General features: G+C 41.8%; 2 protein-coding genes across 2 annotated transcripts in view; one reads left to right on the top strand and one right to left on the bottom strand.

Moving 5' to 3' along the window:
- Positions 1 to 5,855, top strand: part of hip1 (huntingtin interacting protein 1) — a 41,876-nt gene extending 36,021 nt beyond the window's left edge. Inside the window, exons 25-31 of the mRNA XM_069668357.1 lie at positions 1,076 to 1,169; positions 1,961 to 2,061; positions 2,324 to 2,429; positions 2,620 to 2,743; positions 2,856 to 2,917; positions 3,128 to 3,245; positions 3,339 to 5,855. Of these exons, the coding sequence (XP_069524458.1) occupies positions 1,076 to 1,169; positions 1,961 to 2,061; positions 2,324 to 2,429; positions 2,620 to 2,743; positions 2,856 to 2,917; positions 3,128 to 3,245; positions 3,339 to 3,349 (616 nt within the window). The 3' untranslated portion in view covers positions 3,350 to 5,855. The remainder of the gene's footprint in view (positions 1 to 1,075; positions 1,170 to 1,960; positions 2,062 to 2,323; positions 2,430 to 2,619; positions 2,744 to 2,855; positions 2,918 to 3,127; positions 3,246 to 3,338) is intronic.
- An 8,647-nt stretch (positions 5,856 to 14,502) lies between these two features.
- ypel2b (yippee-like 2b) lies at positions 14,503 to 27,541 on the bottom strand. The gene is made up of 5 exons (XM_069669064.1): positions 27,366 to 27,541; positions 21,556 to 21,787; positions 20,674 to 20,717; positions 20,180 to 20,288; positions 14,503 to 17,236 (listed from the first exon to the last, which is right to left on the bottom strand). The coding sequence occupies exons 2-5, from the start codon at positions 21,670 to 21,672 to the stop codon at positions 17,147 to 17,149; spliced, it is 360 nt and encodes a 119-aa protein (XP_069525165.1). The 5' UTR covers positions 21,673 to 21,787; positions 27,366 to 27,541; the 3' UTR covers positions 14,503 to 17,146.
- Between the last annotated feature and the right edge of the window lie 143 nt (positions 27,542 to 27,684).

Below are 27,684 nucleotides of genomic sequence, written 5' to 3'. Positions count from 1 at the left end.
AACAGACTGGGATCACATCTTTCCATAACATCACTTACAGCTCAGAATACGATTGACTGCCTCCTTGGTGAACTAATCCACAGACAGGGCCTAATATCTTCCACAGAAAAACTCTGATTAACTAAATACTTAAAGAATCTGTCATTTAAATGAGATTCAGTAAAGTCCAAGAACATTCAAACTAGATCTACTGAAAGATAAACCTCATTTCGTGTACAAGAATATTTCTGAAGTAGAACCTAAAAACAAACTTCTTTCTAAGGCTTGGCAGGAGGTTATGTTAAGATTAGAGATCAAAGAGGAGCGAAAGTGGTAAAAAAACGTATAAAGATTAAGAAACTGATTCATCTGTTTTGGATAAATACACGAGCTGAGCCTACAGATATGTTGTTGTTTCACGTGACATTTCAGTGCAGTTGCAAACGGTCACACACTGAGGGCTGATGTGCGAAGAATTTTTATCAGTTCAGCCACAAAGCCTGTTGCAAAGTGCGAAGTCTGACGCCAGCATGGTCTTCGTGTTTGTCTGCATGCATCAATGCGGACCTGGATTTAAATTCTCACTGTTATAATTCACTGTGAAAGACTTTACAACCAACAGGAATACCAGTTGTAGGGTTTGCATTATTCATCCAGACAGGGTAATAAATATATATCTGTGCAAATCAGGCTAATTAAAGTCATCTTCCTCTCGTCTCTATCACTGACTTAATTATTGATGTTGGAAAAGTTGTTTTCTCAGTAGCTACACCACTGCTGTGAGATCATTATTAAAAGAAACAAGCAGCCGCTGCAGCTGCAAGCTACAGTGAGATATAGGTCAGTGGTGCGTCGATCATGCAACAAGTCTATTTCCATCCAAGCCTCATTTCTTTCTGTTTCAAGCTCTGTCTTTCAAAATAAAGCTGCTCTATGATAAGATTTAGCTAACAAGATTGCAGTAAGTAGCATTCAAGATATTTGCAAACACAACACGGAACATACTTCATAATTTCTCACTTCCTATTTAAACAGAAAGATGTGTTTGTCTGTACACTGTGTCAGTGTTTGTCCTCTGCTCTGTCGCCCCCTGCAGGATTTTGGCGTCCTGCACAGAGCTGATGCAGGCGATCAAGGAGCTCATTCTGTCTTCCAAAAATCTGCAAAGGGACATCGTGGAGAGCGGCAGGGTGAGTTCCGGCCTCACGTCTCAAATTCTTACTTTTTCAAACAAAATCAAAGTATGTTGCTTTAAATGTTTCTTTAAGTGTAATAGATACATTTTATATTCACAAATGCATATCCACAGTTAGAGGGTCTGTTGTATAATAATAATAATATATTTTATGGTTCAACCAATCTGAAGTGTTTCTTTCTTTTAATCAGAATCAGAAATACTTGATTTATCCCTGGGGGAAAATTTGGGCGTAGAAATATGTCAAATATGTGCATTATATATACAGATGTGAAGTAAAGGAACTCACTGAATCCATAGCAATAAAAGTAGCTATAAAAATATACCTTTGTACCTAGAATCATGTAAGGCTGTTCTTACAGTGAAATGCAGTCTGCCACACACTGTAAACATTAGCGGTATGTATTGCCGTGTGTAGTACAGCATATGCAAATCTTGTGAATATCCACATTATACTGTTTGCAGGTGGCTGGAACTGAAATTATGTGTTGATAGTTTCAGGTTCTTCCATGTCCGAATTTGCTGTTTTTTCTGGTCTTAAATTAAAGTAAACTTGTAATCTTTGGTTGGTCCTTTGGTCCGACTAAAGAAGACACTCTGAGAAACAGTTTTCGGCACAATTTTTTTAAATGTCCTAGACAAAATTATTAATTTCTTTATCAAGAAGACTTGTCAGTTTAATCTATGTTTAAAGATAAAGATTAATTGCAGCCCATGTGCTCAGACCAAAGAGTAAAAAGTGTTTCATGTATTAAATATTTGAGTATTCCCTGTTCCGTCCACCAGGGGGCAGCCTCCATGAAGGAATTTTATGCCAAGAACTCCCGCTGGACTGAGGGCCTGATCTCTGCCTCCAAAGCAGTGGGATGGGGCGCCACGGTCATGGTGTAAGTATCAGTCCTCCCCTGAGTGTCTCTTACAGAGTGTAAAAGTGCTTATGTTCACAAACATAGCAGTGAGAAAGTGTGTTGTAAGCAACTCTGTTTGCTCTGAGTATATTCTATTTCCTCAAGAATGAAAGAGGTGACCTTTACAGGGAGATAAATGAAGAATAAACACAAGAGTGTAACTCAGGTTTTAAGCATGGAGATCATCCATAAATCTGGTCTTCCTCCCTGTATGGCTCTTGAGTTTATTTTGCCTTCACAGAGACGCTGCTGATCTGGTGGTGCAGGGAAAAGGGAAGTTTGAGGAGTTGATGGTGTGTTCACATGAAATAGCTGCCAGCACAGCACAGCTGGTGGCTGCCTCTAAGGTGAGTAATAATACATAGTTTCATACAGTCTTTTTTAATTAGGGATATAGGGAATGACTTTGTGGTTTGTAACTTTTAAATGAAGGACTTTAACTTGTACAGAGTGTGCTTACAGTGTTAGTATAAGCAATTTTATTTAAGTAAAGGATCTGAGTATGATCTCTTGTCTGGTTATCCTTCTTCCTCTCAGGTGAAAGCTGACAAAGACAGCTCCAACCTGCATCGTCTGCAGCAGGCGTCCCGCGGCGTCACACAGGCCACAGCAGCTGTCGTGGCCTCCACCAAGTCTGGGAAGTCTCAGATTGAAGAGACAGGTGAGAGAATGACACGAACTGCGGAGTCAGAGTGTTTGGTGCTATAACTGACAGCTGGTTATGTCATTGAAACCCGGGAGGTGTTTGAACATGATTTGTTGTTTTCGCACAGAAACAATGGACTTCTCCAGCATGACTCTCACCCAGATCAAACGACAGGAGATGGATGCACAGGTGAGCAGCAGAACACATACTAAACTATCAAGCTCAATGAGCCTCGTATCTGGGTTTTGAGTCTTAAATGAAAAACACATTATTGGATTCCTTCCTAAACTTTTTCCATCCAACAGTTTTCTGTACGTGACTCGTAAAAATAAAGATCTGTTCAGGATTTTCATGTTTCCATGGAGGGAAAGACAAGTGTGCATGTCTGTGTTTCCTCAGGTCCTCGTCCTGGAGCTGGAGACTCGTCTTCAGAAGGAGCGGGAGCGTCTGGGAGAGCTGAGGAAGAAGCATTACGAGCTGGCTGGTGTGGCGGAGGGCTGGGGCGAGGGAGAGGAGGGTGAGGACAGAGGGCAACCTCTTTATAATACATATGTACCTTAAAATATTGTTGTAATATTGACTAAAATGGCTCTGTCTGCTTCCTCCACAGGCACAGGCTGAGATCTGGCGCCCTGGTCCTCCCCCTCCTCTTCTCTCTGCCTCTTTCTATTTATACACACACTTTTCAGTCTCTTTCTCCCTTGTTTTCTTCTCTCTTCTTCTGTTTGTTATCTAAGCCAAATTCAAAGGTGCTTCTTTTTCTAAAACCTGCTTCTCCACCCGCGTCCGAACGCTTCCACAGAGGACAGCACCAAGGGCTCAGCGACAGGGGAGGGGCATTAAATGGAGGAACAAAAGGAGTGAGACACAGCCCGACTTCACAGCCTCCCTCCTGCCCCCCACCCCCCCACCCCCGGGACTGTGCTGGTGAAAAGCAGTCAAAGCAAAGTGGATCCATTCTACAGAGTATTTATTGATATTTCCTTCCCTTTTTTTTGGATAACGCTGCTCCATCAAGGAGTAACAGCGGAGACGCTAAGAGCACAAGTTCTACTCAAGACATCCCAGGATGCACTGCACAAAGGGCCAAGCTCTCAGCAGGAATACGGGGGAGATCAAAGACTGTCGCTGCCTGACCCCAGCCTCAAAAATCATGTCTCTGTGTAACATAGATGGCATGCATGCAGTGTTTTGTTCCACGTTGTGAGCTTACGAAGCTGCTCTTTAAGTGTCCGTGCAGTTTATAGTCTCTTCCTATTCTTTCCTCACTGTGAGTTATCACCGTATTAAGTCCATGCTCGCTTCACCGGCTGGTTCACTGGACTTTCTGCCTTTCACCTCTCCACCATTGTACCGACTGTGACTGTTAACTCGAGCTGAACCCTGTTGTTTTTTTTTGTATTTTTATCGTGCTAATTTTAACAGACGCTCACGTGGAAACTCTTAAAAAGGCTCAGAGGAGTCTGGGAGCGTTTTCAGAACAGGAAAGTGGCACCGTTCTTTTTCTTCTCCTCGCCAGCTTTGAGACGAGCAACTACCTCATGCTACATCGTCAGAGGTAGCGGTGCATCATGGGAAGATCTGATGAGAGGGAACTGTTGCCTAAACACTAAGGACATAGGTTAATTTTTCTTTTTATTGGTTAAGGGTGTTTTTATAACGAAGAAAAGCAGCAACACTTAATTTGCTTGTCTGTTTCCTCGGCAACAACAGCTCAAGTCTGGTTGAAAAAGCTAAAGTTGTAAAATAAACTTTCACACCCTCATCGGTGCATATTTTTTATAAGTGTCTACAGCAAATCTGTCATAGAAGCAGGAGCCGCTTTGGAGTTGGAGCCGGATCCAAGACGCATAATGAACTTGCAAGACAACCGTGCTCCTGGAGATGACAAAAGGAAGTCCTGGAAAAGTCTAACCTGAATGTCCATTTTGGGAAGTTTGAGGCTGCACAAACCTTTTATCCGTGAAATGTGTAAGATTTCTCTGGTGTATCACATGATCCTGCCTCTTCAAATAACCCTGCAGGACTGTTTGTTTTATAAATCCTTCATTGGACCACGAAAGGACGCTGAAGTTTGCAGGCTGCCGTGTTTTCAAAAGCTTCCTCAAGACCAAGTAGCTGTGTATATAAACTACAAGCCTTTTATTGTTGGAAATAATCTTTTCATCCAAAAGCACCACTTTTTGCATCTCTCCAAGTAAGGATTCAGTTTAATTGAATTAGGGATGCAAAATGGTGCACATGAAAGCTACTCGTAACTAATATAAGTCATTACTTTTTCCATAAGAGGTTATTTAACCGAGTTTCCTACTGAGACGGATGAAATGACTTTCAGCTCGCTGCCAGTGGACTCTGTGAGAAGACTGATCATGCCTTGAGATGAGTAGGCCTCCATTTTCAACCCTATCACCTTATTTCTTCTTCTTTCTGTTTTACAGTGGTGACAATGACTCTCCTGGAGTTCGTCTTTCTTTGTCTTAACATGCTTAGTTTTGACGCTCTGCTTCAGCTGTGTATCGTACAAGTAGTGACACTGGTTTATTTAACAGAGCTGCTCGAGTAGTATTTGCCAATAATTCTTATAAACTAGCTTAAACCAGTTTGAGCAGCAGATGGGTGAGTCGAACAGGAAGAGAAAAGTGTTTTAATAGTGAGAACCTAAAGTAATTTTCTCATTTGCTGCTCCAACCAGGTTTAAACAAACAGCAAGTATTATTTGCAGTACTGTCGTGTGCAGGTCTTTGTATTTAATACTGATTTTAGACGTGTTCTGTCACTTCTTCAGGCTGGGCTAAACAGCAGGTTTTAAGATCCACTTTTTACAGTATTTCAAGTGTCTTGAACGATGAATTGAACGCACCTTGAGTGATGTTTGGTTGTATTTTTTTTGCCCAAATATTCTTTATTAACCTCTCTCTCTTTGCGTCTTCTTCTCTCTGGGGTCTGTGTCTGTAGTCCAACCAGCTCAGCCAGCCTTTCAAACTGCCTCACACTGTAGTCAAAGAGAAACAAATACTCACATAGCAACATTGAAATATGTCTTTGTATGATATACTAAAACTCTGTTGGTGGGTTTGTTTTTATTTTTTCAGTTTTTGAAATAAATATTTCAACTTGTTAATACGGACCGAGGCGTGGCAGTGTTTTCTTACTTATTTGTTTGTGTTACTTATGAAATGTAATTCGAGAAGAGGGAAACAAGTTATTTTTAGACCGTTAACCTTGTGTTTTCTGTTTTTCCTCAACAAAGAATTATTCTAGGAAAAGGTGGACATCACATAACAGTCATTGATTGATAAATTGCTTCAGCCTCCAAGAGAAAAAGCTCGAGGAATTCCCAGAAAATGAATCCATGTTGCATTTCAGCTTTTTCCTGAAGGAGATCATCACTGGCTGCTTGTTTGTGTTCGCTCAATAACTTGCACAGGAGCTGTAACCTCACGTCTACATCACAACAGAGCTAAAATCTTAATGCACCTAATTGATTTTTTTGGAGGTGCATTTCCAGTAAAAACAGTGAGTCATGCAACTTAAAGTGCTTTGTTGGCATTTGACTTAGAATAAAATGATATCAAATAAAAGACTGAAAAGTTTGTATAAATAAATTACAACACAAAGTACCCTGAACACACTGATATATATATGAGAGGCACTGCAGGACTTGAATGAATCTGCGTAATCTGAAACCACTGTGCTGAGATTACAGAAATCACTAATCCCAGCTCAAGTTTGCTCCAGGATCAACCACATCTTCAGATAAGCGACTTATTCCCTCGTATCTGCAGACTCCCACTGAGACGGTTACAAAGAAAATAAAAGCTACACCTTATGGCACAAAGTTTTTTATCAACCTCTCCTGATATTGATTTGTTTGAATATATCCAGCTTTAAAATTAATGATCTCTATGCAAACTTGAAAACTGGAAAGGAATGTTATCCTCCATAACGGTTAACGGGCCACACCTGCTGTCAGGCACAAAGACCAGGTGTGGCTCATTAACCAGCAGCCAGCACAGTAAACATGCAGGACTGTTTCCCAAAATGGCAGCAATTCTGTGGTTTGTTTAATCCAGTGTTTGATGAACTGTTGCTGCAGAGTGGCAGACGTGTTTGATGTGACATTTGAGCTCGAATTAAATGTTACTCACCAAATCCACAGGCTCCCTGGTAGTTGCCAGGTGAAAATAATTAATGGTTATTAACTTCTTTGTACTATGTTGAGCCTCGAGCAGGGGCGGCTTTCAGAAACAAACTTCCAGATAAATGATCTGACATCAGATGCATAAAAACTACTTCTGGAGTACCTTTAAGGCGGAAGCTGAGAATGGCCTTTTTTTTTTTTTCTCACAACAACATTGCTCCGTAAAATAATAAAGAATTTTCTCTGCATTGTACCCGAAACTCCCACAACTAATTTCTGTCATTTTAGCATATTAGACCATGCTTAGGTTGAGGGTTTGTAAAGTTACATGAGGATCATACAAAACCACTTCAACTGAATCCTAGAACAAACATAGGAAGGTCCTCTTCTCCAATCTTGAAGTGGTCTTTAAAGAATCGTGAACTTTTTCCTTGATCCCCAATCAGTGAATGAAATACAAATTTACATTTATTAAAACTCTGTTTGCCTTTAATCAATATTTCCTAATACTTATACCCTGTCATTAGTCTGCTGCCTCAATGTATTAGCCATTTTAATCAAAGTCTATAAAGGGATGCTGCTGCAGGATGCCATGTAGCCGGTGGCCTCGTGTCTACGACTGAATCACAGCAGTGCTGATATTCAGTATGACATCACTCCCTCTCGTGTGATATTGCTTAATTAATGACACATCCAAACTGGACTATCCATCCATCCATCCATCCATTATCTATACCAATTATTCTGTTAGGGGTCGTGAGGGGGCTGGAGCCTATGCCTATGCTCACACTCACACCTACGGGCAAATTTATAGTCACCAATGAACCTAGCCAGCATGTCTTTGGACTGTGGGACGAAGCCGGAGCATGCGGAGGGAACCCACACATGCACGGGGAGAACATGCAAACTCCACACAGAAAGGCCCACTTCTGTCTAAACCAGGGTTTGAACCAGGAACCCTCTAGCTGTGAGACTATAAAGCTAACCACTTCAACACCGTGTAGCCCCAAAGTGGACCAATCAAGAGTAAAATAAATACATTTTTCAATTCATTTTATTAACTGGTTGATGGAAATATTTTCTGGATATTATTCATCAATTTTGCTTAGTTTCATTTTAACATGTCCGATGAACTATTATTACTTTTTGTCAGGGGTTTCAAACTTACACCACTTCCATGTAACTACCATCATGAGAAATCCTCAGTCTTATAGTCAAAATGCCAGTATATTCGGAAATTTAAATGCTGAGTGAAGCAAAACAGACAAAAGACTGTTACATTTTGTGTGTTTTTACAGTGGAAACAGCTATACAAGTGTTCTTTTTGCATAGATTTAGGACTTAAGATAAGCCATCTTTGTCCTTCTAGTACACTAAGAGAAGAAATCTTGGCCTAACTCTACATAGCTAGATTTTCTGAAAACCTCCTGATCCTAACAAACCTTAATCAGTACACTGTGCTCTCCACTTCCTTCAGTTTCCTGGTATCATCCATGTCTTCATTCAGCAGTTACCTCTGATCCGATCTAAACCCGTACAGATTGCAGTGGTGCTGTGTTGTTTTGCTCTGTGCTAGTGAGCTGCCACGTGGGTAATGTGGTGGGTGGTGCCTGTGAGAAACACTGAGAGGAGCTATTTATAGTCTCTGCAGTCCTGAGCTGGGCGCCTTACAGCAGGTCTCCTGGCAGCAGCAGCAGCAGCAGCAGCAGTAGTGTGTCTGTGTTTGTCTCCCCTCTGCTCTCCTACACACGCAGGATCCAGCAGGGAGCAGCCAACCTCTCATATATGATACTATAAATCAGCAGGTCTACTGACAAGTACAGGCTGATCCTTTCAAGTCCCCTGTGTAGAGAGAAATGTACTTACAGCAGGTTGCATTAGAGGGAATGAAGGTGTCATTATGGACCTGTGTGAATGAAAAACACAATTCACATTTGCTTTTTTATAAATATTTTATGAATTCTTCATTTAAATATCAATGTATCCCCCAAAAGGAAAATGAATTCATGTCTATGTTTTGAAAGAAGGTAGATTAAGAAAGTTGCTGCACTGATATGAGAAAAAAACCTACATTTGTCATTTCTAGCCTAAGAAAAATAACAATTTAAAGCTTATTTTGTAAAGATTTTGTCTCTAAAGACTCAGATTGCAACCAAAAGTATCAGTACAACTGTTCCATCTTAACTACATTGGGTTAATAAAACAGGGTTTCTCAGCAGGCCCAGCATCCTCTCCTGACCTCTCGGTCGAAACAGAGTAACTGCAACATGATCACATAACATCAGAGTAGGCCTGCTTTTTAACGTGTAATTAATGCTTCATCCTAAACTGTAAAAATAATAATAATAATAATTCTTGTTAAACTACTCAAACATTGCATGCACAGAAGACACAGCACTGAGACACATATTGTTCCACACTGTGCATTATCCTGATTAAGTTGCACTGAATTAGACTGGATTAGTATTCATTGCCTTTTCTTCATCATTTGTCTGCCTGGAAACCACTGATGATGTTGTCATCTTCAAGTTTAGAGCTGTACAGAGTTGGATAATTATTTACAGTTTGATACACCAAGAAACGTGTGTAGGGTTTCGCCATATAACACTAAAAAAAGTTGCTATAACTCCTGTTTTTTTATGGTTTTAATTGACACATGGTGCTGCAAACATCTGTGAAAAGCACAGACATTAAAACTTACAGCGATCACTTCTATCCTTCTCACTGAACTTGCTCCCGGTCACAATGGACGTCTGTATTAAGAAGCTAAATAAACCAAACCACATTCAGGCAGGGCCTGTAAAATAACAGAACGCCCCTGAGCTTTTTAAGGAGCTGTAAACTCAAAATAGATCAACAAACTTTCCCTTTACACTTCTAGAGGAGATTTATAAGAATCCAGTCCTCTGGAGATTGCAAAGACATTTGTTACTTTTCAAACTGGAATGTTGCAATGTGTAGACTATAGACGTTTGTCTTTACTTAGTTATTTCTGCAAAAGTTTATTTGGTTAAAAAATCTTCACATCTACAATCCACAATAGATAAAACTGTGAAAACATCAGGATTGTTCACTTTAAAAGTCTCCTACTGGACACAAGATGTCACACAAGATGTTTGTGCACTGAGAGCTTAATTTTCCCACAACTGACTTCCAAACTGTGTGATTTAGACAACTGCACTGAGATTGAAAATCCAAGTGACCTAAAATTAACTTAAAAGGTCTCTTGCATGATATAAAACATATTCAACTTTTACTCTGCAGCCGGAGGGGCCTGTCTGTGTAGGCCTACTCGTACTTTACTTGAATATTTCTATTTGCTACTTCTTTATACTTCTACCCACCTACATTTAAGTTTCTCGTATTTTTGTTCTTTTTATCTTTCATTTGTTTCCAAGCCGTGCAGAAGTTTTGTTTGCACAGTTAACCATAGCTTATAAAACCTGGGCTAATCTCTCACACGCACAAAACCAAACACTTACTTTGAAGAGGCGGCTGATTATTTCGGGAATCTTTAAGACTGCTTTATGAGCTCTTTATTTGTTTAAAACGATATAAATACTTTGAAAACATGATGAAGAAAGAAAATTATGACCTATTCTATTCTGAGCCCGGCCGCTGTAACACATTGTGATGAAGGACGGAGGAATTCAGGTTGTGGAGGATACCTGAAAGGAACAACCTTGTATATTGCAGCACAGCTGGATGCTCCTTCTGTTTATGGAAGATTTTATCTGAATAGGAGTGCGAGCCAAAGTGTCATCACTCAGGCCGCCCTCACAGAAGCCCTTTGAATGTATTGTTTTGTGCTTGCCTTGCACATTGCTCTCCGGCCTCGGCCCGCTTTTGAGTGCCTGATACAGATATGAGGTCACAGGATGAGGAAAAAGCCTTCCCCTCTCTGCTGAGGCCCGTGGGCACGTCTACCCGAGTAAACAAACAAGCAGGCGGCACGTTGCCCCCCCTCAGGGCCCGATGATTTCCCTCAAAAACAAGGAAGAGCCACAAAGGCAGCTTTCAGATACTGAGGCAGACGACCAACTGGGGACGCTCAGTCGCTGCTTATCGATCATCAATATCTGGTTCCACTTAGGTTTATAGCAGAAGCTTTTAGAAGTGAGACATTTTTATTTTCACACAAAAGTTATTCAGTGTTCTCGAGAAGCAGCGGGATGTTGTTCTTTGTGCTACAACTCAGCAGACTTCAATGAGGAAGATGAAGCGTTTGTGTTGTCTGTGTGATGCGGCTGCTAAAGTAAATTAAAGCAATTAATCACAAACAGCAGCATCATTACTTGGCATGTGGCTGCCATTTGTATTGTGTTTCTTCCCTCAGCAGTACTTAGATGTCGCGCCGGTGGTTTTGTGTCTGTGTGTTTCTTTGTGTGTATGTGTGTGCATGATGGATGATTACTCTGTGAGCCATTAGATACTCCAGAGGCCTCTGTGTGAGTGTGCTGCTGAACGTCTGTGTCTGTGAGGACTAAATGTGCCACAACAATGACAATATAAGCAGGAACAGTTTAAAGGTACGCTTATAGGATATGGGTTTGAAATTAAAGCTGAGAATATCAACACAATTCAAGCCTAAATGCCTTAATGCAGCAGGAGCTTGTTAGGTGTTAGCGTAGCCTAGCATGAGGATTGGAATTGGGGAAATTGCTAGCCTAACTTGGTCCAAAGATAATGAATCCTATCAGGCTCACCGGTTAGCATCTTAAATCTAATTTGTTTAATCTGTACACAAACTGAAGTGTGAAAATAACATTTTACAAGCACTTTAGCAACAGTGGAGACGAGCAAGTTACTGATCCAGGTCAAGGAAAAGTGTTGCACATAACTCTGTTAAAAACATTTTAATACTTTCTTCTGTTGAGATTAAACAATTGAAATGAAATCTGTTAATAAATGAGCTTTGGAGGTGGTGGTTATCGGATATTGTTCCCTTTGGACGGAGCCAGGCTAGCTGTTTCCGTCTGTTTCCAGTATTTATGCTAGGCTAAGCTAACTGGTAAAGTAAGCTGCTGCCTCTGCCTCATATTTACAAACATGACAGAGGTTTTAATCTTCTCTTCTAACTTTATCTAATCTTCTCCCCAAAACTTTTTCTTTAAGATTCGGTCTTACATTCATGATTAAATTTGAGATTAAGGTCAAAACAAAAGTAAAACATGCAGCGCTAGCATACACTTGTTATAATGGATGAATTCGAATAAGACATATGTTTCTAGTAGTCTTTATATCTTTAAACAAACTCTTAATATATTGTTCGCTTCTATCTGCTGTAGACACCACTATATCATTAAAATTAAAAAAAAAAATGTAAATGCTTCACAAAAACAAACTGATAAACCAACAAAGTACTTAGTAATATATTAAGAGTTGTTGGCTATTCAGTTAGCACTGTGTGAGTGAGTGTGTCTGCAGGCCAGGGACAGCATGAAAGCACATGAACCAATGCCATGTTAGGATACAAGTCCTTATTCGCCCTCCTGTCTTTGTAAAGTGCAGTGTGTGTGTGTGTGTGTGTGTGTGTGTGTGTGTGTGTGTGTGAGAGACTGTGTGTCTCTGGGCAGAGCAGACTGTATGTTATGTCGTGCAGACTGTATTTGGAGGGTCACATGTCTCTACATGCAGACCTGATGGTGTGTTTTCATCATCATGGCTCCCAGGTTAGTGATAACCTTTTTAAATGTTACATCTTTGTATGATGACATAAAAAACAGACGTTTGCAGCTTGTTAGAAATACAAAAAAAAGTGAACAAAACTGACTTTAAATCCAACATGACCCAGATGTGATCGTCCCCTTCCGCCACCACATAGGTTATGTGAACATCTGTAAAAATCTAGGTCACATAGGGTTAGGAATCAAATTGGTGTCCTACTCTGGCCATTTTCACATCAAATTTAATCATTACACATGTATAGTAATCCAGACAGCCAGGCCTGCCCTACTTTTGCATCCCAGGGAGAGAGAGGGGCACAGACGTAAACATAGACATCAGCACCGAGAGGCGGTCAGGTCAATCAAAGAGACAGAGGAGGGGTGGGCACGGCGGACCCAGACAGAGCATGACACCAACTCCTCCGCTGCTCCCATTTAGGAACTAGAGAAGGGGTTGCTAGGAGACCTCGCCCAATGCAAACACAGCACCATCTGCTGCAGTGAGATTTGGAGAGGGTGAGCCAAGTCGGACAGGGAGAGATATCAGGAGGATCATTGGAAACAAGACTACAGGGAGAGACAGAGGAGGACAGAGGGAGGAGACAACAGGATAAAGGATGATAATTGAGATGAGAGGGAGAGAAGGAAAGAAAGATAAAAGAGCAAAGGGGAGAGGGAATTAGGAGGAGGAGGAGGAGGAGGAGGGAGGGGAAGGGAGGAAAATAAGCATGATGAGAAGCTTGATTAATGTATGACTAACAGGTGTGACTCTTATACAACCCACACATAACCCTCCTACACACACACACACACGTGCAAATCTCACATCATGAGCATCATCCTCACTTCACCCCTCACATATTACAGATTGTGTCAAGATAAGATACGCACTACAACAGTTTTAAATGATATGGCCAAAAAAAATAATGTGCATGCTAGTATGTGTTTAATGTAAGACGAGAGATACCCAGATATTACAAGCCATTCAGAAAATATAACTAACTACACAAAATGTAACTTGTGGTAGATTAGCCTCCACTGTAATTACTTTTTATTTATGTGTCCCCATCCCTCCTCTAACGGGTAAGAAGTAAAATTCATGAATAATAAAACATACCAGTTCAATACACTTGACTTTTCATCTTTTAGCCCTGTTTTGTTCCACAAACACCCATGGTAGCTAATCTTAGCCTATGTTAGCTAGCCGTCCAACAAAGCTTAAAACGTATCAACTACTGTACATATTTGGTCAAAGTCAATTCAATTCTAATTTTTTGAAGCCATACATCACCATAAACAGTATACACAAAACTTTTCAGGGCGAAAAAATACTTAAAACAGCTGCTAGTTAAGGCTAGCTGACAAGATAGCATTTAGCAGCAAAAAGACGGGATAACAGACAAAAAAAGACCCTAGAGAGCAGCAAATAAAGGTTTTACATCTTTCATATCTATTTTGGCCCCCAATATCTATCAAATGTTAATCTTTTTTTTTTTACAACCACTCTCCTTCTTTAGTTATTTCTCTGTAAAGAAGCTGTGTAACTCAAGAGTTTAGAATTTAGCATGACTTCAGTCACTTGCGGCTGCTTTGGTCACGGTTCAAAATTTATAGTCTTGCTTTGAGACATAAGAAACTAAGCTTATTGATGTCACCAGGATTATCTCGAGATGGATTTCAGACTTTAAATTTCTTAACAGAAGGCCAGTGTTGTACAGTATAGTGAAGTTGAAAAGGTGTGGCCTATTTAATGAGCAGGGATGGTTTCACAAAAGACACTGGGGCAAAATGTACGACCCTGTGTTTCCGGAGCTTGACTACTAGAAATTAAAAGTCAAGCATTCTTAGCTTCTTCAATGCATATTTATTTTTAACTTGTTTTTAAAATCACTCATGTCACACAAGTGTTCTTTAAAAGTTCCCCAATATCAAAATATAACGTTGCATAAGGAGAAACAACCAGGATATTCCATACAGATATCAAGGTGCATTTTATTAGATGAAGATCCAATGATATATAGTCAACATCAGCATCCTCCTTTACAAAAGACATTAAAATTGAAACATTTTCAGTAAAAAAGTAGTATCGTACAGCCAATGTGGGGTACCAGAGAGAAAGCATGACATGACCTAAATCATATTCATTCATCATCGTATGGATCATAGATAAAACACAATACATTAACACTATTTACAGTCTGTAACACAGAGGTTGACATGAACGGTAATCCTCATGGTGAATACAGTAAATAGAATATATTCATATATTAAGATCTGTTGTTTACAAAATCATAATGCATTATATATATCACAGAGAAAGGCTATCCACAACCTTGGCTTTCAGCTATACACACGCCCACATTTTGCAACACTTTGCCCAAGCAAAATGAGTTCTTTTGTTTGGTCAATTTATTGTTGATGGGTGGGATCTTTGGTTGTGCTGGGTTTAATGTCGCAGCCTCCGACTGAGCAGTCAGCTGCTGGGTGTTACTGAAGAGAGCAATTTGGTATCTGGAGGGTTTTAAACGGGACTCGCCAAAAACAGGGCAACTTCTTGAGCAATGTTCGTAACGTCAGGAAACTGTGTGACAAACAGGGCAACTAATTTAACTTCTCTAAACCAGGATCACATTTAATCTTTAAAGCTTCGGTGCCATCGCAGAAAGATCTCACTGCTCAAATGGACTGAGATTAGATGTTGTATTACAGCACAAGATTTAATCGCAACTCTAATACTCACAAAATGTTCCTGTTCACAAAAATGTGATGAGGACCGAGCACAGAACTGGTCAGAACACTTGATTTTACTTCATGCATGAATTAACGTTGCATTTCGCACAGGATGGAGGCAGCTGTGACGGATTCTCTCAATTGATGATTATACATTTCCATCAGAGACACTTTGAGCACATAAAGTAGGATCCTGGCCTTAGCAAGGAAAAGCATCAAGGTTCCTGAGCAACGCTAATGTTATCTGAAATATTACCCAGGTGTCATAACTTTAAGGCCCGTGATGCACGAGGAATATTTAGTTAGCAAACTAAGGTCGACCAAATATAAAAAGGAAGATTTAAAACTGGGGGAAAACATAAGAAGAGAATATGTTTGTGCATTAAGGAGCCAAAGAAGGTCTTTTTATCTACTACATTTTTCATTCAGTTGTTTTATTATAGCGATTTGTGACGGCCAGTTAGTGAAGTCAGTGTAACAGCAGTTAAACAGCAGCCATCCCAGACTGAAAGAGAGCCTAAAAGTCCATACCGTTCATACGTATGCGTCTGCGGTACACACCTCTGTGGTTGTGTTTCTATCTTAGTACTTCAGAAAAAGTATTAACTCACTTTTTTGGTGAGTTTTTTCACTATTAGTATTTTTTCCCTTGGCCCATGAAACCAGTCATGCATTGGCCATTTTTCTATTAGCAGGATAGCAGGGGTTGTGTTTGTATCTGACTGATCATTAGCTGCCCTGCCACGCCTGCAGAGCCTCTTCACCTTCGCTAATCGACCTACAAGGGCTGAAAGATTCTCACAGTGCTCGTGAACCTTTGGGAATCCCAGCCAAAGTTGCTCACCTGAGACACGCTTATTTTGTGTAATTCTATCTGGCCAAGTAACAAAGGTGGATGCAGCAATGCGTCCGCCAAAACCAGACATAACATGGGACGGATCAACAGATCGCTTTATACAGCTTGTTTTATTGAAGGATGAATACAAACCCCGGGGAGTTTCTTTGCTGCTGCGAGGGCAAATTCCCGTGAGGTTTTAGGACAAGCTGGTGGCTGTCCGCCTGTATCTCTTTCACTCTCGGCCCACCCTGCCCCGTCCTGAGCTGCATTGCTGGCAAGTCATGGAGTGGATCCCAGCCAAAAGCCATCAAAGCCACTGCATAACTGGATCACAATCTTCCTCTCCCCACAACGTTGAGTGAGCGGCCTGGTGGGCGGCGATCCCTGCAACCCCCCTCCCCCTCCATCCCTGCCACAACCCAACGCCCATGTGCTCGAGCCTCAGTGCCAAGGCTCAGCGCCAGGCCTCATCACTGGCCCAGCTGGCATGGCCCCGATCAGCTGGATTTGCTATAATCATCTTAGGTCATCTCATTCAGGCTGGTGACAGAGTGAATGCCCTGCAGCTCTCCAACCAAGGCCAAGAACCCTGACAGACCGGCCCCTCTGGCCTCTTTCTGGCTAAATTTCCTCTGAAAGATTTCCTAGCAGCTATAGAAGGAGTGTCACCTCTTTTAAAAGCGATCAGGTTTCAGTAAAATATAAAAAATGCTGGCCTTGCTGGCCAGTCACCTAGTCCTGCTAGCTGCGTACAAGCCTGCCCAGTCTGTCTCTCTGTCAAGCTGGGATGTCTGGGACCTTGATGTATACATGTGTGTGTAGTCTGTGTGTGTGTGTACATCAAGAGGCGTGGTTAGGGAGGGATGGGCAGAGAGTTACAGAGGTTAATGGTAAATCAGCCAAACCAAAGTCACACACTCACCCACCACACACGACCCCCTCCCTCCCTTTCATCTATCCATCCATTCGTCGGTCCATCCAGTCACCCAGCCCCCTCCCTCCCCTCTTCCCTCTGTTGTGGTCGTGTCCCGGCTGCTCTTCCCTCAGTCCCAGCCGTTGTCCTTGATCATGTGGGCCAGCTCGATGATGAACTTGCCCTCTTTGTACTTCTGACTACTCTCGAAGGCGTGTTCCTGGAGGGCGTGGCAGAGGACAGGAGACACAGAGAGACAGCTTTTAATTCAAATGACAGATGGACAAAAATAAACCACATTATATCTTTGACAGAGAGCAGAATAGTCACAAGTAGCATAAAAACAACCTGCTCTTGACAGCCTTTTTAGCTGTTGAAAATCTTTGGCTCAGTCATGGTCTGTCTCTGCTGCTGGCTCTTTGGAGGCAGTTACATAACCGTCAGTCTGAACACTGCAGAGGAGCCTGCAGAACCAAAACTCTGACCAGACGGGCTTGTCATACCTTATACTGTGCATAAATGTGTCTCTAACCACTAAGAAACTGCAAAAAACAAAAGGCTACAGGCTTGAGCCTCACGACACTAAACACAGATACATCTGCTCTCATTTTTCAGGCTGTAACCTGCATTTGTTTGGTGTTTAATCCAAAATTCCTCTCGAAACTTAGAGAGAGATTTCTAAGAAAGCCCAGAAAAGAACGTCTGAGCTGCACAGAAGCTTAATCGCTCCATTTAGTTTTGTTCAATTAAGTCAAAATCGATCAGCTCACGCCATGAGTATTAATTTTCACAGTTTATGTTTACGTTTTTCCATTTAAACGCATGACTGCAACTGCCATTAAGATGGCTCACTGAGGTACTGTTATAGGAACTTGAAACTAAAAGCTCAAATTTCATGACGTCAAAGTTGATGCCAGCCAAGTATAATGTTTCCCTCGTGGCTAATAACCTTCTTTTTTTTGCTTAAAGATATAATCTCGAAGATCTCAGTTCTGTTCTCGTTGGCGACACCTTATGGCAATAAACGGTAATTGTGGGAGTTTACGTCCCAGATAACCAGACGTCTATGGTTGGCTCCCTTTGTAAGGGTTGTAACTTGATTTTCCTCACTGATGGTCGCTTTCCTTTTTAGACTGTTTGCCTTCATCCGAGTGTGGAATCTGTTTCTTTTTGTATCTGTAGTCATCGATCTTTTCTTTGTTTGTTTAGCCATAGTATATTATTGTCGCAACACTTGCAGAGACTGGAAAAGTAGCCGCTTAGCTTCGCCTACCCTCTCTGGCAGACCAACCACTGCTGGGTGATGGAAAACGTGTCACTAACTGGGCGCCGCTTGTGATTTTTTCCGCGAAAGTCGCCACAGACACCCAGGCTTTCATCAGTGGGCCATCGGCTCAATCACCATTGTGTTACCTCATTCAGTGATAAATAGTGACTTAACAGACATTTATTTACATGAAAATCTTCAAGATTATCACTTTAACCTCAAATAAGAACGATTTTATCAGCCTTAGCTGTACTTTAAAAGCTAATTAGCCAAATTAGCATGCAAACATTGTTGTTGCTACATCATAGCTGTAGCAATAACAACAGCTTTGACATTGTAAACACTGAATTAACATCCGCAACATCTGTGTATTAGCATAGTCATTGTGAGCTCTTAAAAACGATAAAGTTAGCATTTCGCTCAAAGCACTCAAGTACAGCCTTAAAAGGTTTTGGAGTTGCTGTAGAATCTTCTAAAATGTATTACTCCAAGCTAATTTTCCTACTTCTTATATGTGCATTTGTGTAGGTATTTTTAGGATTAAATGGAAGCTAACATGTATAATTCACCAGTTGTCTGTCATCATGTGGACCTGCAAAACTGCAGAGGCGGCTACGTGCTAATCCTGTCTCAGTTTGTTCCACTTACTATATTCCCAAATTTGGAGAGTACTTGACAGTGAGAGAAGCAAGCAGCTAATCCAAGTTTACAAACTTAGAAGTGTCTCTTTGGAAACTTCGAAGTTAAATAACTGAAGATATTTTTATGATGTCTTTTGTATTTCAAGCAGAAATTGCTAATCAATGATTAGCAATGCTTCTTCCTCTCCAAGTCCATTAACAGCTTAAAGTACTTGCTGAAAACCGCCCACTCACTGTAAGCCTTTGAAAACAGTGTCAGAGAGTCAGTAGGCTGACACAAATGTTCTTCGACTGTGGAGTGTCTAAACCTTGTTTTGTCTTCTGCTATTTTGGTTCAGAGCCGCAGGCGTACGTTATCAGATTTCTCAGTTTAGAAGTGCAGTAGGTCAAGCCTCTCGATAGAACTTTGATGGCTGCAGAAAATCAATCCCACTGCCGCTGATATTAATGGCAGCCCTCCATTAAGTCCTATCTAGTGTCTGTGTGCTCGTATGCATGTGACCTCTTTGGGGTGCAGACAAGAATAGAAGCTACCCAGAAAAGTGTCTACTTTTAAAGTTGCTTCACCAGGTGTTCACCAAGCGTCATAAGGAAAATAGTTATTTTTAGACTGGAAGGTTAAAGAGTCCGGTGTAATGTTGGACACGTAGAGGTGAATGTTACGGTTAGAGGTTAGGCAAAGAGAGCTGTTCAATGGAGCCTTCTCAGGAGTCAAACAACAAGGATACTGTGTGTGAGTGTGAGTGTGTGTGTGTGTGTGTGTGTGTGTGTGTGTCAACCATCTAAGGGTACAATCACATGCCCTATAGTGTAAACTCTCACCTCCATGCTGACCGGGTTCACCAGTGACAGCTGCACATGCTCAGCTCGAATGATATATGAAGACAGCTAACATGTGTTGATCCTGTTCAGTTTACCCTGACATGGGACCTAAAATATGACCTGTGCTAAACACAACCTGCACGTGTATTTTGACATGCTATATCCATGTTTTATACTTCCACAAAACACTAAAAAATCATAACATATACACAAAGACTGCTTCATATCTCCATCTGTTCGGAAATATCCGCCCCATAATTAATTTATCCCACAGCTGCACCCCCGCTTTGACCCTGAGAGAAGAGGAGGTCCAAATATAATTAGGGTGCAAATAAAATTAGGGGGTGCTATAATAACAACCTCCCAGTTTATCGTCTCCTAACCTTGGATTCAGTTTGTGGTGCTGTGCATCAAATCAGCCTGGGACACTTACATATTTCCAGCCCAGGGTCGTCTTGCAGTTCTCACAGTAGATATCTGCTACAGCATGCAGGCCTGTGAGCAGCACTCTCTCCTCTGCGGGGCCACACCCGACGTTCACCCTGAGAGAGGGAAAGTGCGTTTGTGGGGAGGAAAGTAGAGAAGGAAGGAGGCACAATCAGAGAAAGCGAGGGGGAAAAGTTATAAAATCTGATTTAGTGCGAGTGGCTCAAGTTGCTTGTACTGTATGATGTGCTCAGAGTGAGTCACTGCATCACTCCCACTCATACAGAAAGGAGCACAGATTGAAACAGCCTAATTTTTTCACACTCAATTCAGCTGATAATGACAGCACTCAGAGGAACAGGCCTCAAAAACAATATGCATTATTAACCTGAGTGTGTTGGCTCACTTGTGTCCTGTCTTACTCCAGCAAGCAGGACATTTTGTCCTAACGTCAATTGCCAGCCATTTGTGTGGAAATGCTTTTTTTAGAGGGATACTCACACTGAGTTGAACAGGTAGGCTCTGCCTTGGCTGCCCTGGAACGACTGCAGAGATAAAGAGGGAAAGACTGAGACAAGAATCGAGCCTCTCACAGTGTAATGATTCTATAAAATGATACAAGCATACTTTTATAAGGCTTTAGTCGAATAAGAGCCCTTGTAAATGACACCCACATGTTGATTTGAGACAAACCTCCTCTTTAAAAGCAGCTCCACTTTTAAAAACAAATCAATTCCAATATCTGCTTTAAATAGATGTCTCACAGTTACAGCCCATTCAATAGTGATCACGACTGCTGACTAATGCAAAGGAAGCTTTACCGCGAGGCCTTTATTTTTCACAACACTAGAGCTGCTGCTAAAGAGACACATTACACAGATTCACGTAGCGCAGCTGTGTTACAACCAGCCGAGGGTCTTTGTGCACAGGTGAGTCGTGTTTTCATAATCGCAAGTGGAAAAAGTGATAGTGCATTCATAATCCAATTCACAAACCAGCTTATAACATAATCCATCCACAGGCAGACGTGTGGTGGCGGCTGACACAAACACAGGTGTTCAGCCTGCTGTTTATTTTTCTTACTCCTTATCCAGTCTTCCTTCTTTTAATTGCTGTCAATCATTGTAAATGCTGTCGTATTAAATGTGCTATAAATGTATAAAGAGAAGCCTCACATAGTAAATACTTTGTTTCTAAAGTAAAACACTTCCTGTGATAAAACTAAGCATGAAGTACATCGGCTTGTGAACTCTGCTTTCTTCTTCAGTCTGTTATAATTAGCTGCCTGAGTGTAAGCACCGTGCTAATGGTTTACAGGGGCAACCACTGATGGTAAGATGAGTCAAGCCACTGAAACTAAGTGCTCCCGTCGCCGCGGGTTACCTTGGAGATGAGCTCGTCGTGGTTGGCCAGGTGAGCTCGGCAGTGGATGCAGCTGTAGGTTCGGTGGCAGCTCGGCAGGTACGCCTGGAAGGTCTTGGAGCGCGTCATTCTGACCATGGGCGGGGTTGGCGGGCGGTGCAAGAAGGGACTGCCAGCCCAGGTCGGCTCACAGGGGAAGCACCGCAACACACAGGTGAGGGCCGTGGTGGGCGGTGGGTTGGGAGGCGAACACCTGAGCACAGGGAGGATGAAAGAGCGGCTCAAGGTTACATGTTTGTGTAACAGCTGCTTCCTCAATCTGCCGTCGGAAACTGAGCCACAGGTGTATAATTGCTGATGGGATTACAGTCTGCTTTGCAACCTGCTCGCGTCTGTGAAACTCTTTAAACATCATCAGGCTACGATGTGACGAGGCGTCATGCATTATTAATGAGTCTGTGTTCCAGGCGGAGTCAGTACATGTCAGATTTACACTGAAAATACTGAAGAAATCATAATAAAGAAGATTCAAACATGACGCATGTAGACTCTGTTAACAACATTCTTTGCTGGGGACATTAAAATAATCAATAGGTCACTATTTTGAAAAGTGCTTCACTATTTACTGTCCTATGTTTTGGTCCAGACTTAAATATCTTAACATTCAAAGGATGAATTACAATGAACATTTGTCATTCGACTCCCTTGGTAATTGACTTACTGATCTTGGACCAATGGAGGTATTTGCAGGCATGGTAGGCAGGCAGGCAGGCAGGTATTTAGAGCTAAAGACTACCGGAACTATGCCATCAGTCTTGGCTGTGCTTTGTTTTTAATGCTGCTTAGCAAATGTTAGCATGCTAAACTAAGATGTTAAAGCTACTGTGAGGAACTCGGTTTGTGTTGTTCTCTTATCTTCTTGCTGATTTTGTCCTGTACATGCTTAAGTGGTGGTTTTTAACAAAAAATCTCATCCTGCTTTCTTTAACAATCATATGTATCACTCACTTGTAAACAAAGATGTAAACAAAGGCAGCATGCAGTTAACCACTTCATCTGACATCTACCCCCCGCCAGCAGTTTCAGGCATTAAAAATACCTATTTAGAAATAATCAGTTTTGTCTCTGATGGTCTGGTTTACTTTCATCGGTCATGTAGAGGCATCATTATTCATTTCAGTCTGTTTCATAACAAGCAAAAAACTCCTCACAGAAGCTTTAAACATGGTAAACAATGGTCTGCTAAAATTAGCATGTTAGCATTTTCTTTGTGCACATTAGCATGCTTAGTATTAAGCTTAAAAAAAAAGCAGCTACCATCACTTCATACCCTTGTCTAAGCAAGCTTCTCTGGTTCCTGCTTCTTAACTATGAGGGCCTGATGCTTTGTGTTTGATATCATTGTGGAAACTCAGCTCAGCATTTTATAGACAGAACAATCAAAAACATATGGTAGCAGTTTGATAATGACCACAATCATTAGTCGTGGCTGTCTCTACTAATCTGTGCAGTGCAGGACACACGGGCAGAACAGCTAGCTCACAGTCTGTGTTTAAGTCTATGAGGCTGCAGAGATAATCTGCTTAGCCTAGCACTACTGCGAGGATCGTGCTCTGCTCGCTCCATGATATCCGAACAGACCGAGCCCTTAAAATACTTTTGCTGGTGTGCCCTGGTGACTGAGCAGATTAGTGAGCTGGCCTGGGAACCCGTCCCAGACTGTCGGGGCCGGGAGGACAGGAGTCTGTTTTGACTAACTGTACAGGGGAAACTTAATGGTCCTGGGCCTGTGCTCTCTACCTCATAGTTCAGATGTAATCATTGTGGTTTTACTGCTTAATGCAACTTAAATTGTGATTAATTCGCTGTAGCTCTATCAATCACACAATCTTATCTATTTTTATTCCCCAGTGCTACTTTTTATAAAGGTGTCTACCTGCCTATGAACTGTATTCTTCCTTCCTTCAAAAACAACCTTCTGAACTGAACAAAAACCGCAGGATTTTGACTCAACAAGATTCTGTTGTAACTTGTTTTTATGAGTTGCTTCATCACCTTCACATAATGCTGTCCTATTGTGTCTCCTCTCCTTCCTGTCTGTCTTTACTTTAGCATCTGGAAAAAACTAATAAAATAGTGAATGAGAGCAGGAGGCCTCTGAGACTCCAGGACAAACAGGAGACAGAAAGAAAGGCCTCTTTACTTTACTGCCCTGCAATACGACTGTTTTTAGCGTCCCAAGGAGGCTGATAACGGTGCTGATGGGAAGGACCGAGGATATATAAGTGAATAAGGCAGTGAGACGTGCCCTTGTTTACTCTCCTCTGACTCGGTGCCAGCGGCGTGGGATCGGGGCACAAAGACACGCTCAGTACAGTTGTCAGAGTTGACCCCTGACACACACACACACAACCAGACACACACTCTGTGAAGCTTTACCCAAAGTGGCTTTTATCCTCTCGGTCACTTCAGGACTGAGCATAAGAAAGAAGTTTATGTGACATCCAGTCCTCTGAGGTAATGTATTTATCAGAACAGGCATGTTTGCCCCTGATTGCCTTTTAAATGTTAAAAAATTGCTGATTTCCTGTCCTTCATTATCGCAAATGAACATCTTTGAGTTTCATGTCAGACTAAACAAGCACAATGAAGGCATCATAGGCTTCAGGAATATTTGATGGGCTTTTATTTTTTACTTTTTCGCACAAACAATTCATCAATTAAACAAGGAAATCTCTTAAATCTGCCTGATTAGAGCTTCACAATTACTCTAAGGTACTGCAGGTAATCTACAAATGTAAGCCTCAAACTTAAGCTTCAAATTTAATTACATTAAATTAAAGCGTGTCTTTCTGAGCCCCCGCAGTTTTGCTGCACGTGCACTAGGTCACTCCGGATAAAAAGACATGACTGAATGACTAAACTGTGGATGTTACATATGCTGAGAGGCAAAGTTTACTCAACCTATCAGCTGTGGAAAAATCTCTACATGACGCTGTAGCAGTCGACCCACATGTAGAGCAGCGCATCACAGGACTAATGTGCCCTTATCAGAGTGACATTCAGCAGCAGGGATGGATTAAAATATCGCTGTTGTTACACGTCTACTCATCGGTCACATATAATCCGTGTGGATTCTCCCTGTTTATAATCTGCAGTCGGACTCTGAAGAATCAGTTCATTAAAGCCATAACAACAACAGACTTGGATGAATATGTAATTAAATGTAATATGATGAAATAACTCTGAACTTGTTACAGAGTTGTTATGGCTTTAATTTAGCATGTTATATAATGCAGACCTATTCTGCTGTGTTTCAAACGCATCCTCCAGCAACTGCCTTAGGAAATAAGTAACTTTAGAGATAAGTAAACACAAGGTACAAGAAATGCAGGTTGAGGACTTAAGCGACTTAAACAGAGCAAAATGTCCTCAAATGTCGGAGGCTGGACTGTGAAGCTGTTTGACATTTTACAACAATTAGTTTCCAAGAAGAGGGCAACACTCTTCTTAGTGGGCGGACATGCTTGACAATCATTTTGCAAGGCAACATTGTTTGTCAGAACGCAGGATGCTGACAGGCTGAAAACGCTGACACAAAGAGTCAATCGGGGCTGCTTTGCACTAAAAAAACCCCTCTCTGGTAGAAAAAGAAACTGCATAAATGATCAGATGAGTAGAGAGAGTGATCGCAGAGATCCAGACAACAGCACAAAATGTTAGCAAAACTGACACCCCAGGATGAAACGCTGTCTGCATAACTGTCTGTACGCCTCTGATCTGTTTGTATATTTATTTTTCTGCTGTCACTCCGTCTATTCATCAGTTCTGCCGCGGGTTGTTTGAGGTCACCGAGCTGTCCATTCTGGTCATTTCTGGGTGTCATCACAAAAGGCTACGTGCCACGAGTCTCCGCAGCCAAAAGGGCCCTTGTATCCCAACAAAAAAACCTTTGTTATGTAACGCACTGATGCTGCCGCTGCTGATGCTGTTTCTGACAATGATGGAGAGCAGGAGAAGGACAGAAGGGGGGGAAGAGATACGGGGGGGAGGATGGGGGGGGTGGGAGTCAGACAGGGGCAGGGAGTTGGTGAAATGAGAAGAGAAAGAAAGAGGGAAGAAGCAGCGTGTGTCCCTTCAGCTTTGGATGAGCTGCGTGTCCTCTCCTGCCCACGAGCTGCACCGACAGTTTCTGTACTTCGTGTACTTTCATCCTGTTCTCCATTCAGTCTTACACCGAGGCCAGCAGCATACAGCAGCATGACATCACTGACTGGAGGTGGAAAAACTCCTCTCTCCTTCCCCCTCATATCAAATCTCACTGATGAAGCGATGCTCTTGCATCCCAGGTGTGTGTGTCTGGTTACTTTTGCTATGTTGCATCTTTGCTCACGTCTTGTTGTTGCCTGTCTGCCTCTGTTTTGTCCTCTATGGAGAGGTAGGCATCATGTTTTCAGGTGTTTAAAACACTCATACATCCAAGGAAACTATGTTTAAATGTGTATTATCTTATCTTATTATCTTTATGTGATTGGAAATACAAAGGTTTGTGTAAGCAGTGCAGGTTTCAGAACATATCAAGGATCCCTACCCACGGTCAAACACGTCACTTTGGTTATGACATACAATACTGATTCATATTCACACATATTTTCTACAGCATTTTGGTGTGTGGTAATCAGTCTATAAACAGAGAAAGGGCGATGTGACCTATGAAAACATAGGCACAACACATTGTACACAACTTTTGTTTATGTATACAAGTCCTGTCTGTGTGTGGAGGATCATCTTTCAAGGCCTGCTACTGTCTGAACACCATCTTCGATCCCTGCGTATCGACTCCTCACAGGATCAATAACTATGTGTATTGCATGCTTTGCAATAAAAACAGATGGAAAAAGGGCAAAGGTACAGACATGATAAAAGTTTCCATTCCTAAGCTAGACTCATGTGAAGTTAATTCAATAGATGTTTCTGGCTGGTAAAGTAGGCCTGTATTACACCATCTCCAGCCATTGACTTGTGTTGTGATAGTAGAGTGACACCGATCACCTGTAGTAACACATCTATACATAAACAAAAGCATGAAATATTGCAGTCTACAGTGTACGTGTTTGATTATTGGCATGAATCAGGTCACAGGCAGTGGCGCACTTCATCTGGGGCAGAACTTCAGCCACCACACGGAGCACAGATGGCGGGGATGCCTGAGATCAGCAATGCTGAAAACACACACACATGCGCATGCACACGCATACACACACACACACACACACACACACTTAGCCTACATACAAACCACCCACACTCTAAAGAGCTTTAACATCTGCAATGACTTTGACAGATCGATGAGAATCAGGTGATTGGCGTCAGAGTTGGTTGTCACATGAGCGTATTACATGATAACCCGCATTGATCAGCGCTGACGTGCACCATCACGGCCAAGCAAGCGCGCGCACGGGGATGATGGCGCAGGACTGCCACCACAAACAGCATGTGTCCCTATAATAACCACTAGATACTGTACAGCTCCACTGCGGAGTAGACCTCAGCATCCCAATCAACAAAGGAAACATTAGTCCAAGCATAAAAATACTTCTATATAATCATTTAATGGATGATGGCAGTAAACCATAAACTTGTCTTTTTTATTGTTAAATAACAGCATGTGTACCTGCAGCCTATGTTAAAAGTTGCCTCGTTTAAAAAGTATTGAACAGGCAGTATGTAGCTACATCCACGCAGGAATAAAATTTACTGAGGAACATGATAACAGTGCGTAGCAGCATATGCACCAAAGTGGAAAAATAACGCAGAGGAAATCATTTTACCTTTGAAGGGAAGAAAAACAGTTCTCCACGTAGCCTAGAAAATGTCGCACCTCCTCGTTTTCCTCGTGGCAGTGCCAATCCTAAATCCCCTTTCGCATTCCTTTCCAGACAAATTTCCTCTTCTCTCTGTTCCTTGCTCTGGTGAGTCCTGCAGAGACGCAATGTTTTGACGCGAAACGATGCCAGCAGAGTTTAGAAGAGGCAGAGAGAGAGGGAGAGAGAGTGATGAAACAGCCAGCCGGAGCGAGAGGGTTCACTCCTACTGCTTTCCGTGTTCGTAGAGATCCCGTATTCTTTTATTTAGTGGGCCATGGTCATT

Source organism: Semicossyphus pulcher, unplaced genomic scaffold (genome assembly GCF_022749685.1).
Source record: "Semicossyphus pulcher isolate SPU_LCO1_2020_fin unplaced genomic scaffold, fSemPul1.0.p SCAF_19, whole genome shotgun sequence".
Taxonomy (NCBI): Eukaryota; Metazoa; Chordata; class Actinopteri; order Labriformes; family Labridae; genus Semicossyphus; species Semicossyphus pulcher.
The sequence above is the reverse complement of the archived record's forward strand: the minus strand, read 5'-3'. Positions and strand labels throughout refer to the sequence as shown.

Bases quoted from the DNA above. Each gene is read 5' to 3' on its own strand.
- ypel2b (XM_069669064.1), bottom strand. From the start codon at position 21,672: ATGGTCAGAATGACGCGCTCCAAGACCTTCCAGGCGTACCTGCCGAGC. The intron at 20,718-21,555 runs GTAACCCGCGGC...TTATCTCTGCAG, and splicing joins ACGACGAGCTCATCTCCAAG to TCGTTCCAGGGCAGCCAAGG. The intron at 20,289-20,673 runs GTGAGTATCCCT...TCCCTCTCTCAG, and splicing joins GCCTACCTGTTCAACTCAGT to GGTGAACGTCGGGTGTGGCC.